This window comes from Poromitra crassiceps (genome assembly GCF_964638095.1).
Source record: "Poromitra crassiceps genome assembly, chromosome: 12".
In the NCBI taxonomy this organism is placed as follows: domain Eukaryota; kingdom Metazoa; phylum Chordata; class Actinopteri; order Beryciformes; family Melamphaidae; genus Poromitra; species Poromitra crassiceps.
In genome coordinates, this window is record NC_139632.1 from 16,110,799 (window position 1) to 16,123,589 (window position 12,791).

Consider the following 12,791-nt stretch of genomic DNA (forward strand, 5'->3'; position numbering starts at 1 on the left):
CCATGTAAAGTAACATAACATCAAATGTACTTTCTGTAGGTGTTGACGTAAATCCAATATAAAGAGGTGTGTCCTATTTTTCCAGTGTAGTAATAATTTCTGGAAATTCTATTATGGATCCTTGAAAAGTTTTGAAAGTTTATCCATGAAAATGTGTGGGAAGTGGGAACCCTGTCCATTATGGCCAAGTCTCACTGTAATTCTGTAATAATGAATATAAAAAAAAAAAAGACAAGTAAAAAAACAAAAACCCATAAATGAACCACATATATTCTGAACCCCCACAAATTAAAAATTACATAGCTCAATGTATGCTTTATCAATCAGGAAAATAAATAACTGTAAAATAAATACACAATTTCCCATTAAGCATGTGCTAGTAGAATGTCCATATGCCACAGTTCGGGATGATGTTTCCATTGGGCTCTCCTTATTTATTCAGTACATGTTGGAGAGGATGGTCCCAGTCCAGATGATTGCACAGTAATAAAAACAGCACCCATGACCAGTAGGTCACACAGGTCAGACAGTGAAAACATGCCTGTATCTATAGGGAATAAAATTGACATCTGGGTGTCTTCAGCTGTCTACTAGCATGACTTCAGTCCGTCTTGTACAGTACAATATTCTGGAGAAGATGTATTGGAGGAATATCCACCGTCTCCCGAGTGGATTGTCATCTCGCTCTGGGTGCAATTGCCCTTTTTTTCTCTCCTCCTGTGTGACTTCAGAAAGGCAGGTATTTGGATATCCACTCCCTGATAGTCGTCACGCCAGTGTACACCCCTGGGTAACCCGTTCGTCCACATCCGTGTCCCCAGCTCGTCACCCCGGCTATAAACCACTGGCCAGAGGGCTGGCGACAAGTCAGAGGCCCTCCTGAGTCGCCCTGGGTGACAGAAAAGAGGGTGGGGATCAAGAGAGTGGCTGTTATTAAAAAAAACTTTAAGTTATTAAAATTTAAAAAAATCCGCCCGATTTATGTATGGTTAAAATCATATTTAACTGTGCGCTCGGGTATCCGCTAAAAAAAGGATCAAACAATTGATTAGGGAGGAGCGGAAAGAGCGAGCGAGAGGGAAAGACACAAGAGGTACAAAGAGAATGTCACTTGGATAGCGAGCCAGATGCCAGGTGCTTTGACCGAGACAGGAATGCATGCGGGTTTCCTTACATAAGAAGATTACAGAGAGGGAGAGGGTGAGAAGGGGAGCACTGTATTTTTAGGGAGGAAAGTCTCCTCTCTCTCGTCAGATAAGCATCTCTCACTTAAGCACAGTAATGTCCCTGAATAAACAATACTCAAGTTTTCTCCGCCAAGTTCACACCACAATTATAATAAAGCATTAGTGTACTGATTTATTTGATATTTTACAATTTGTCCAGAAACGACTCTTTAAAAACCACTAAAGAGTCAAAGGCAAGCCTTACTACTTTGCTCTGGCCTGGTTAACCAACCACTGTAAAAAGAATGATCTGGGCCATGGCCCTATTTCCCAGAGCCCGTGAGTCCCAGGATAATCTTAGTCTGTGATCCTACCACGACTCGGACGCTGCCAAGCTTGTACCACCCACATGCGCCGCCCCCTTTCTAGGCTGTGAAAAACATATTTGTGCCACGCGCATTGTATCACAACTTACCAGACAGGTGTCCCTGCCACCCTCCATGTACCCAGCGCACATCATGGAAGGAGTTAGCACATTGCCATAGGACGTCAGGCAGTCGGCTTGTTCGATGATGCTCACTGCGGCTTTCTGCAACAGGTTGGTCAGTGAGCCTGTGGAAAAGGGAGAATCGTTATAGTTACTTTAGTAGTTTATGCTTTTTGATTAGAATATGCGATTGGAATATGTTGAGGAGGGTTGGTTATCTTCATAGCATTTTGGATCAAGTGAATGGGCAGAGAGCACGATTTATGTGCCTCACTTCATCATGAACCCAGTTTGCTGATTCTTGCCACTTGAGCTACAAGTGTGTTCATCAGCCACTGTCTCACCTACAGGTGTGTTCATCATCATCCACTGTCTCACCTACATCAGCCACTGTCTCACCTACAGGTGTGTTCATCATCATCCACTGTCTCACCTACATCAGCCACTGTCTCACCTACAGGTGTGTTCATCATCATCCACTGTCTCACCTACATCAGCCACTGTCTCACCTACAGGTGTGTTCATCATCATCCACTGTCTCACCTACATCAGCCACTGTCTCACCTACAGGTGTGTTCATCAGCCACTGTCTCACCTACAGGTGTGTTCATCATTATCCACTGTCTCACCTACATCAGCCACTGTCTCACCTACAGGTGTGTTCATCAGCCACCGTCTCACCTACAGGTGTGTTCATCAGCCACTGTCTCACCTACAGGTGTGTTCATCAGCCACTGTCTCACCTACAGGTGTGTTCATCAGCCACTGTCTCACCTACAGATGTGTTCATCAGCCACTGTCTCACCTACAGATGTGTTCATCAGCCACCGTCTCACCTTCATCAGCCACTGTCTCACCTACAGGTGTGTTCATCAGCCACTGTCTCACCTACATCAGCCATTTACTACAGTAAAAAAATCTATCCTTATTTATAACCAGCACACGTGTGTTTGTGTGTGTGACGTTGGTCACTGCACCTGTTGTTGTTACACGTAGCACTTTATTATCTTCCAATAAAAGGGATTAAAAGGGTGCACCACCTCCATTGTCCTGGCTTTTGGGTGTGCGGTTACAGTACGTGTCATTTTTTTATTCTTGCCACTATCTTTTCCACTTCAAATCCCATCTGACTTATCATTTACAATGATCTAGTTCGTTGTAATGCATCCACACTGCTACTAGGCTAGTGAGACACTTTTGGGAAAACTGTCCCTGATGCCAGTAAGACCCTGAATCTGTCACCTCCTTCTCTCATGGATCCCCAGCCGGTGATGTAGCACTCTGCGTTCTTGAGGAAGCGGTGGACGGGCGAGGGCAGACAGACAGACTGGATGGTGTAGGACCTGGGGGCTGGTACAGCCAGCTCCAACAGAGCCACGTCATGGTCCATGCTGGTGCCGTTGTAGGCCGGGTGGAGGATGACCCTCTGGATGGGGATGACCAGGGCTCCCACCCCCGACCGCAGCACCGAGCCCAGGCTCACTGTCCAGCTGGTGGGGTTGGGGTCACTTTTGGTGTGGGCAGGAAGGGAAACAGTGTTATAACATGCTAATAAATCTCAACAGCATTTTTTTTTTTAATAGAGGAAAATACACTCTCCCCTGTATAATGTTAAAAATACTTTTTCTGGGCGTCCGGGTAGTGTAGCCATAGATTCCCTGCCTACCAACATGAGGGTCGCAGGTTCACGCCCCCGTGTTACCTCCGGCTTGGTCGGGCGTCCATAAAGGCATGATTGACTGTCTCTGCGGGTGGGAAACCGGATTAGGGGTATGTGTCCTGGTTGCTGCAATAGCGCCTCCTCTGGTCGGTCGGGGCGCCTGTTTGGGGCAGAAGGGAACTGGTGGGAAAAGCGTGATCCCCTCACATGCTACGTCACATGCAACTACGCAATGTGCGCATGTGTTGGAGGAAGCATGGTGCTAGTCTATGGCCCTCCCCAGATCGGCAGAGGGTGGAGCAGCGACCGGGGCAGCAGGGGGAAATTGGCCAAGTACAATTGGGGAGAAAATGGGGGGGAAATAATAATAGAAAATATATAGTTTTTCCCACTCTTGGCCATTTCCAGTGTAAAATATTACAAATGTGCATTTTCAAATTTCTATTGACCATCGTGGACTTCTTCTTCTGTTTACATTAGTTATTACATTAGCTATCAAAAGTTACCAGATCACATAGAATAGTCTTAATGTGCATGATTTGGTTAAAGAGATGGTTCAGATTTTTGTATAGGCATCCAAGAATTTAGTGAAACTAAGCAAGTAAACTAGGGGGGGGGCACCTTTTTCCAACTTTTGTCTGAGGGGAGGTCCATTATTCTCAGACTTTGACAACCCTTGGTTTATGCGTTTTTGAATGTTGTGCTGTGCTAAACCTTGTACGTTTATCAGTTTGTGTGTGTCTATTGACATCTTAGCTGAGAGGTGGTACCTTTTGAAGCAGTGCGCCGCAGTGAGTATCCATTTGCTGTGTATAAGCGTAGCGCCACAGCGGTGCAGCCTCTGGTACTGGAGACTGCCGATCCAAGGCCACTCCCCTCTACGAGCCGTCAATCCACCCACGATCCTATGGGAGCCTAGCGCAGGACGCACACCGCACTCTGAAACCAGAACAAAAGCACACCTCAAAATGCTTTCCTCTATTCCTGGGCCTTTCTTTTCATGGTGACATGTAGTGTGCTGGATGCCGTTAGGTAACAGTTGTTCCTGGACCTGGACCAACATTTCTTCCTAGTATTGGCTGGGAAAACTCCGCCCAGAACTAATTTGATTGGTCGCCGCAATTGCTTCTTCCTGAAAACGTGCGGCAAGTAAAAAAAGATGTGGTTAAGAGTAGGGTTAGGGTTTTCTCATCTAACCACGACCAGAACCAAACCCTAACCAAATTGTTGTACTTGCCTAAACCTAATGTTTTATAAAAAATATGTGTGGTTTGACCGGGAATCGAACTCCAGTCCCTCAGATTAAAAGGCAAACACCTTACCCATTAAGACATAGAACCAAGCACACCATGAGCTGCTCTTTTGTTACACCCTAACCCTAATCTTAACCAAAAACGTTTTACTTTTTTTTTACATTTTCAGGAAGAAGCAATTGCGGCAACCAATCAAATGAGTTCGGGGGCAGGGTTTCCCCGGTCCATACTAGGAAGAAATGTTGGTCCAGGAACAACTGTTACTTGGTGAAATCAGATTGTGCCCATCAGAACTCACCACAGTGTCTCTCGTCGGCCTGGTTGGGGCAGTCGATGACTCCGTCACACTCCGGGTTCACCTTGCTGATGCAGGAGCTCGCGCTGCACTGGAAGTTCCCGCTGCAGTTCAAGCCTGGGAGACACGATGGACAGAATAGAATAGAGTGTGAATTTGACTGATAAATCAGTGCGTACTGTATTGCTGGGAGGACGTCCTGATATCACCGTGTTGGTATCGTTCCCGGACCATCATTTTTTCCTAGTATGGGCCTGAAAATGTGTGGCAAGTAAATAAATGTGGTTAAGATTAGGGTTAGGGTGTGAAAGAAGTGCTGCTCAGGGTGTGCATTAGGGTTAGACATTAGTTTTAAGCAAGTACAACAATGTGGTTAGGGTTAGGGTTTGGTTATGGTCGTGAAGAAAACCCTAACCCTAATCTTAACCACATCTTTTTTACTTTCCACACGTTTTCAGGAAGAAGCAGTTGCGGCGATATCAGGGCGTGCAACAGTGGGACCATATTTATGACTGATTTAATCTCCCAGGCTTGATTTATCACATTGTAAAATTACACACTACTTTTGGTAGAGTGACTGATGAATTGTCACTGTACAATGAATTAATAAATTATATAATTAGTCAAGTTGCTCTTAATAGAAATCAGTGTCCCAGGACATTACCAGGTAGGGTTGACAGGGAGGACATGGCCATGGCTATGGTCCCGGGTGCAGGTTGCTTATTGCCGTTGCCCACCGGCACGGTGACTGGCACAGTGGGATCAGACAGGACTGGGGGATGATGAGCGACCAGGCTGGGATCTGTGTAGCTCAGAATCCAGTTGCGGAGCTTGGTCACGCGGGAATAGACGCCCGGCCTGTTGATCTGGGCGCAGCCCACGCCCCAGCTCACCACCCCGGCCAGGAAGAACCTCCCAGGGGCCTCCTCACACACCAGGGGCCCTCCAGAGTCCCCCTGCAGGAAGAACACATGACCCCTGATTATATGACAAGCAGGGACTATTGTCTATTGTCCCTATTGTCCCGTTAAAACCTCATTTTGATGAGTTTCCTGTTATAACCTCAGTTGAAGCTTTCAAAAACCCCAATTGGATAAATACTTGGCCTTCTTTTCCTAGTTCCTGAAACATGTACATTTTGCAGATATAAATCCCCCGCCCTGACAATGATATATGCATAATACTGTAGTAACTATAGGGGCAGGGCAGCAGGGTGGTGTAGTAGGACCCAGGTTCAAGTCCCATGTAAGCAAGCATGCTGAGGCTTGCTTGACACTGAATCCCTAAGCCAGCTGCAGGGTCGCTGCTCTGTGGCTCCAGGGGAACAGAGAATTTCCATACTATCACTTGTATGTCTTTGTCCATATGATGGACTGCGAATTGAATTGGAAGAATCCAGATGATCACATTTGATTGCACTATATTGGGAGCCTGGGACTGCGCATTCACTAGGGGGGAATGGGAATCACATGTTTCCCCAAATTTCAAACATGGTTACCCACTTCCCCTATTATGCTAACAGCACACAACCTCATCTTAGGAAAACATGGAAATAAGAGGCTACAGCCAGGCATCTATTTTTAGGTTGGAACCAGTGGTAATGTACACTTTAGCCTTACATATCCATTCACCACAACAACAGGATGAGTGTATTTATACAAACTCTGCCGCAAGGCAAAAAAGTATTGTGAGAAAATGTAAGATGATAGCTCATATACAATGACAGCTACCTTCTCTGTACCGTTTCCCATATAGTTGTAAAAAAGAAAAAAAGAAAAAAAAGCCAACTACACAGAAAGTTGTATGGGTAAAACTATATAAATGAGGATAGTTGATTGTTTTGTAGATAAATTATATCGCCCTAGTTGTTAGGATCAGAGCTAGAAAAAGTCAACCAACTGAAACGGATCTGTTGCTGTGAAGTTTCATAACAGCAAGACAATACAAGAAAGCAGTTTTTCCCCCAGCACTGACCTGACAGGAGTCCACCTTGCCCTGCAGGAATCCAGCACACATCATGTTCTGAGTGACAGCCCCTCTGTACACAGAGGACTTGTTGCACACCTTGGAGTCAATGATTCTCACCACTGCCCTCTGCAGTGTGGGAGGCACCTCAGCTGAGCAACACACGACACAGGACACTAGAATTAATACTGAGAGCTGTACAATGGAAATAGTCAATATGAAGAGTTTCATAGACAGTGATCTCAATATTCTAGAATAACAGGATAAGAGGATAACATGTAAGTCTTGAATAGCGAAACAAGACCAAAAGATTTGGTCTGGTCGAGGATGTAACGATAATACTCTCTGAATGACTGAAGTCTGTCACTCTGCACCCTTTGACTTTATATTCACCATGCTGTTATGTACAGGTGTAGACTCACAAGTGAACTGGGTTAGTGCGCCCCACCCTGACACCATACAGTTCTGGCCTGGGGTGAAGGTGTGAGAGGGGGCGGGCAGGCACACGGGCTGGATGTACTGGCTGAAGGTGAGGGGCGTCTCCAGCTCCAGCACAGTCACGTCGTTGTCGGTGGTCAGAGGGTTGTAGAATGGCGACACCACCAGCGACTTGATGTTAATTGTTCTGGACTGCGACTCCTCGCCACTCACCAGACTGGCTCCGACCATGGCCGTCCACTCTTTAGGGTCGTTGTCCCTGAGAGCAGAAGAGCGGGAGATGAGGGACTCCGATTTTTTTCTAAGTGATAACATCCTCGTTGTTTTTTCCCCCTCCTGATTTCCCCCCGTTTTCTCCCCAATTGTACTTGGCCAACATCCACCCCCTCTGCCGATCTGGGGAGAGTGGTAGACTAGCACATGCTTCCTCCGACACATGCAGTCGCCAGCCGCTTCCTTTCACCTGACAGCGAGGAGTTTCACCGGCAGGATGTAGCACATGGGAGGTTCACACTATTCCCCCCAGTTCCCCTACCCCCGAACAGGCGCCCCGACCGACCAGAGGAGGCACTAGTGCAGCGACCAGGACACCTACCGGCTTCCCACCCGCAGACACGGCCAATTGTGCCTGTAAGGATGTCTGACCAAGCCGGAGGTAACACAGTAGGCAGGGAGGGAATCTATGGCCGCACTACTGACAGCCATCCATATAGGTGAATGAATAGTATGATATGCCATCTAATGCAATGGTCCCTAAATTGTCCTAAATTAGATTATCATGTAGTCCTTACAAAACAGGTGGAGAATAAAACAATATACTACTATATTTGAGATTGACAAATTACTCTTCGCCGATTTCGAAGTGACAACATCCTCATTGGTGAACGGTGATAACTGCAGCCTACCTCTCGAAGCAGTGTGCCGCACTGACCAGCCAGCGCTCGTTGACGATGGAGGCTCCACAACTGTGGCGTCCGTGCAGCTTGAGACTGACCTGCCATGGCAGCTCCCCGAGCCGAGCGTTCTCGCCCCCCACAACACGACTCCCCATGGCGGGACGGGTGCCACAGGCTGGGGAAGAGAGGGGGGGCGAGGGAGAGGTGGTCAAAGACAGAGGGGAGGGATATAATAGTGAGTAATGGGAGAGATATTAATATTAGATATTAATATTTACAATATGCTCTGTGCCAGTATATTCTGCTCCAATGTGTGAAAACCAAATTGGGCTAAAACTCAAGCGGCAACTACGGGCTTGGACAGATGGACAGATGAAGCCAATGCATTTTGTTTTTTTAAGATTATTTTTGGGGCATTTTGTGCCTTTAATCAGATAGGACAGTTGTAGGCAGCCAGGCAGGAAGGGTGGGTAGAGAGAGGGGATGACATCTGGCACAGGACCTCGGGTCGGATTCGAACCCGCGTCGGCCGCACGGAGGACCGAGCCTCCGTCGTACGCGTGCTACCAGGTCAGCCACGTGGAAGTGCCAAAAACTGCCACTGGCCACTTGAGGCTGGCTCCAAAAGTACAGGGGGGTACATTTTTATATAACTCATCGTTTAGAGTAAAATAGACAATAACAAATACTCTTTTAGGTGTGATTGACAGGTCGCCTGTCCAGTGATTGCGCAGTTCCCCCGATCACGGACCAATAGCAGGCGACGCTGTGGCTCTGTGGGAAACTCCTGGGCTCACGCAAGCTGCGCGAGGACCAAGATGGCAGCGGGCAAAATGCCCAACTGGAGGCTTCAAAATGTGAGTCCACAAACCGATGGGTGACGTCACGGTGGCTACGTCCATATTTGTTATACAGTCTATGGTCAAAATCCAGTCCCTCACCACAGCGCGCTTCATCAGATCCGTCAGCACAGTCGGTGATGAAGTCACACTCTGGATTCAATTTGGTGACACACTCCCCGTTGTCACAGCTGAAGGTGTTGTCAGGACACCTGGCTGGAGGGTTGGAACGATGGGAGGATAAACAACAAGACAACAGTTAGAGACAAGTAAATAAGCAGGTTGGAAGTGTACAAGACCTAAGGAAGTTAGAAGAATCTTTGGTCACATTTTATTTGGACTGATATATTTGGATAGAGGTTGATACGGAACTTCTTACCAAGTGACTTTAATGTGTCACTCACTAAAAAGTCTCGTCACATCAAGTGATACTCTAAGGTCAGGGTTAGGATTATATCATCTGTGAGGATGCACCTCATTTTGGATCTCCACAGATTATCTAATCAAGTAGCAAGTGACACGTTGTCCACTTTTGTCACCTGATAGTTAAGTATCAAAATACTTCTTACTAAAATACTTTTGAACTTTAATACGTTCCAAATAAAGTGTTACGGAATCTTTTGAAAGAAAAAAATCAGACCTGGGTCAAGTATTAACAATGTTCTTTTATGATGTTCCTCATATTCTGGTGCCAGGTGGGTGCGGTTTGCTCCATATTGCAATACAATGCAATGATGACTCAACTTGACCGAGATCTGCAAAACATTCACTCACCTGTCATCTCATCTCCAATAGCATAGAATGACTTCCCGCTGGCCCCTTGGGAGAGGAGAAACCAAAACAAACATGAAGATAAGGTCAAGTTTATGGAAGCAGCGGAGAAGTAGGAGTACGGTACTTTGGAAAACATAGCACCCTATTGTTATTCCAACTATCTACACTTGTAGGACCATGGACCATAGAAGGTCAACTGATGACAGTACAGTTTTACTACCCAGTAAGATGATAGCGTTGATTTCTCCAAAGTCAGGCACCTCTAGCGGTCTCCCATGCAGTGCTGAGTTGAGCCCCACCCTCAGCAAGTCCTGAACAAAGTTGTCCGAATACTGCTGGATCTTGGACACCTTGAAGACCAGTCTGAACGTTGCCATCACATCATCATTAATGTTACTGGAAAGACAGGAAACACACAGCATGACCTGCCTGTCCATTTGATGGGTGGACTCCAAATATATTTCACTTGGAGAAAGTCCAGCTCACACTTACCCATAGGCAACAATATTACAATCAACAAAGTGATGTGATATCGATGAGGCAATGAAGACATTTTTTATCTGTAAGAAAGCGATAATGAATGATTAAACACTGTAAAGGAAAAAGCTCAGGTGCTCAGAGTGGTGCTGGTTGGTGGTAAGTCTAACCTTGGTCTTCATGACGGAGGAGAGCACTATGGAGTAGCCAGAGTTCTCATCCTGCAGGACGGGCTCGTACTTCAGACCCTTCAGCTCCACTGTCTCCATGAAGTAATGCTGCTCTTGCACCAGGTATGCTGCAATGAGAGAGGAGAAATGTTAATAGCGAAACTGTAAGGATGGGACGATATATTATCCCACAATACAATACAATTCAATATGGAGCTCACGATTCGATACAACCATGATACCATGTAGTAAATAAGTCTTGACTTTATTGTGCTTTATCCTTGATGTTATTCTTTGAGATCCGTGTCTGTACTTTGTTTAGTACATTGTATTTCAATTTGTAACCGTCAAATCAAATCAAATCAAATCAAATCAAATAGAATTTAAATGACAACTAAGTCTGACAGAGCAGAATTATGTTTGTTTCTGAGACAATAATCTTTCTAGAATGCTAGAATGTAAACAATTTCAAACAAAGTGCAAATTATATAATTTGGATGGAGAAATTGTCTAATTTGTGATTACAACAGCAGAATAAAATGGAACTAATATCAAGATTCCCTTTTCTGACCCACGATACGCATTGTCACAATTTTGTATTGCGATATATTGAATTTCGATATATTGTTCGATCCCTAACCTAAAGATGCAGTCTGTAATGTCATTTATGTAGGGCATAAATGCTATATAAAGCTTATATAAGAATAACTCATTTTATAGAAAGAAAAGTTTATATATGGCAGATTGTGGCTTCACAAAGCATAGTATAGCTGAGACTCAATACATGTTACAGCTATATGATCTTATCAAAAGGTAATGAGTGATCCTGTGGTGAACTTGAAGTGACTGTGACTGGACCCACCGATAAGCAGGCCTACGAAGACCCCGACGACGAGGAAGACCAGGAGGAATACTAGGAGCATGCCCCTGTAGCAGCTGGAGGGAGCAGAGGAGGCTCCTGCAGAGGACCACTGGCCTCCCCCATCCTTCTTCTCCTCCATGTTGGGTTCACAGCACCAACCTCACAACTCACATTCCACTGTCTCCACGATCATATTTGCCCCAAAGACAAAATGAGCCAGGCCTGTTTTTTTTTAAACAAACAAAAAACAGCTGCTCTATAGTTCACTGTTTTAAGAGAGAGAGAGAGAGAGAGAGAGAGAGAGACAGGCCTATATAAAATCAGAATGAGATGTATCCAACAGAATTACACAGCATGTAATAGGCAGTCTGTACCTGTAGCTCATTTGAAGAATAGCCTAGTTTTTTTTATGTGCAGCCTACATTGCTGAAGAAAACAAGATGCACCCCCGCGGGGTATCCAACAAACAATGTAATTCACAATGAAGGGCGCGGTGTTCATAAGGATAAAGGAATGATATCATGCCCCATTGGTAAAACAAATAGGCTAATAATCCAAATAGGGTTAGTGGAATATACCAGCAGTACCACGGATACATTTAGCATAAGGGCCTGCTGCAAGTGTGAAGAGAAAAGACAAAAACAACTGGGTGCACCTAAGGACAAGCGTCATAAAAGTAGCCAGCAGCGTTGACTCCATTCGGGATAGCTGGCTGTGATTAAGTTATATGGGCGTGCGTAAAAGAGACCAGGGAGGCCATGTTGCTTGCCGATCACAAATTAGATGTGGGGAAAAATGTCACAGTAAAAACAAGGACATGTTCGGAAAGTTAAACAGCTCACAGATCAAAAGTTTTCATGCCTGGACTCCCCCTAAGACACTTTAGTGCACCAGCATTTTACGCACGTCGCCTCCAAGCGCATAACACAGCGAGGCATTAAACAATACAGGCTTTATGTTCTACAACTACACTCACTCACCTCTTCCGTCTCCGATACCTCTGAACGCTGACATTCACAATATACCGCAGCTGTCGATGGATGACTTGGCGCACACAAGGATAGATACATGGAAGAGACAGGACAGGAGCAAGAGGTCCGCTATTTGTTCCACCTGCCAAGGGGCGTGCCGTGTCACTCCTGGAGGCAGCTCACCTTTAGTTTAGCTCGTCGACTCCGCGTCAGAAATCCCCGGTACGACCCTCCTCCCACCGGCCCTGATCCCTCTGGGCGCTTTTTGGTTACACCCCGGTGTGCACAGGCATTTACCGTCTCCTCAATAACTCCCTCCATAATCTCCAGGTAAACAAAAACATATTCTAACTACAGAAAGTTAGAGAAAATCAGCAGGACTTGGAAATGGCCGTTTTAAAAAAGATGGAAAAAAAGGTCCGCATGCCTCTCAGTGAAAGCTTTTACTCCCTCTAGTTGCAGCCTTGCCTGCCTGCTCCATTGCCACAGTGACTGAGCAGCAGAGGAGGGGCAAACCGCCCTGGAATTCTCTCTTTAC

At 45.8% G+C, this 12,791-nt stretch overlaps 1 protein-coding gene across 1 annotated transcript; it reads right to left on the reverse strand.

Annotated features, from left to right (window-relative positions):
- Window positions 1-727: 727 nt before the first annotated feature.
- On the reverse strand, window positions 728-12,389 carry tmprss9 (transmembrane serine protease 9; the record flags this gene model as incomplete). The annotated part of the gene is made up of 16 exons (XM_083647624.1): window positions 12,263-12,389; window positions 11,283-11,504; window positions 10,421-10,548; window positions 10,266-10,333; window positions 9,994-10,169; window positions 9,774-9,818; window positions 9,102-9,215; window positions 8,170-8,335; window positions 7,249-7,523; window positions 6,836-6,978; window positions 5,526-5,817; window positions 4,865-4,978; window positions 4,084-4,252; window positions 2,896-3,161; window positions 1,642-1,778; window positions 728-889 (listed from the first exon to the last, which is right to left on the reverse strand). The coding sequence occupies exons 2-16, from the start codon at window positions 11,419-11,421 to the stop codon at window positions 728-730; spliced, it is 2,394 nt and encodes a 797-aa protein (XP_083503750.1). The 5' UTR covers window positions 11,422-11,504; window positions 12,263-12,389.
- Window positions 12,390-12,791: the final 402 nt, after the last annotated feature.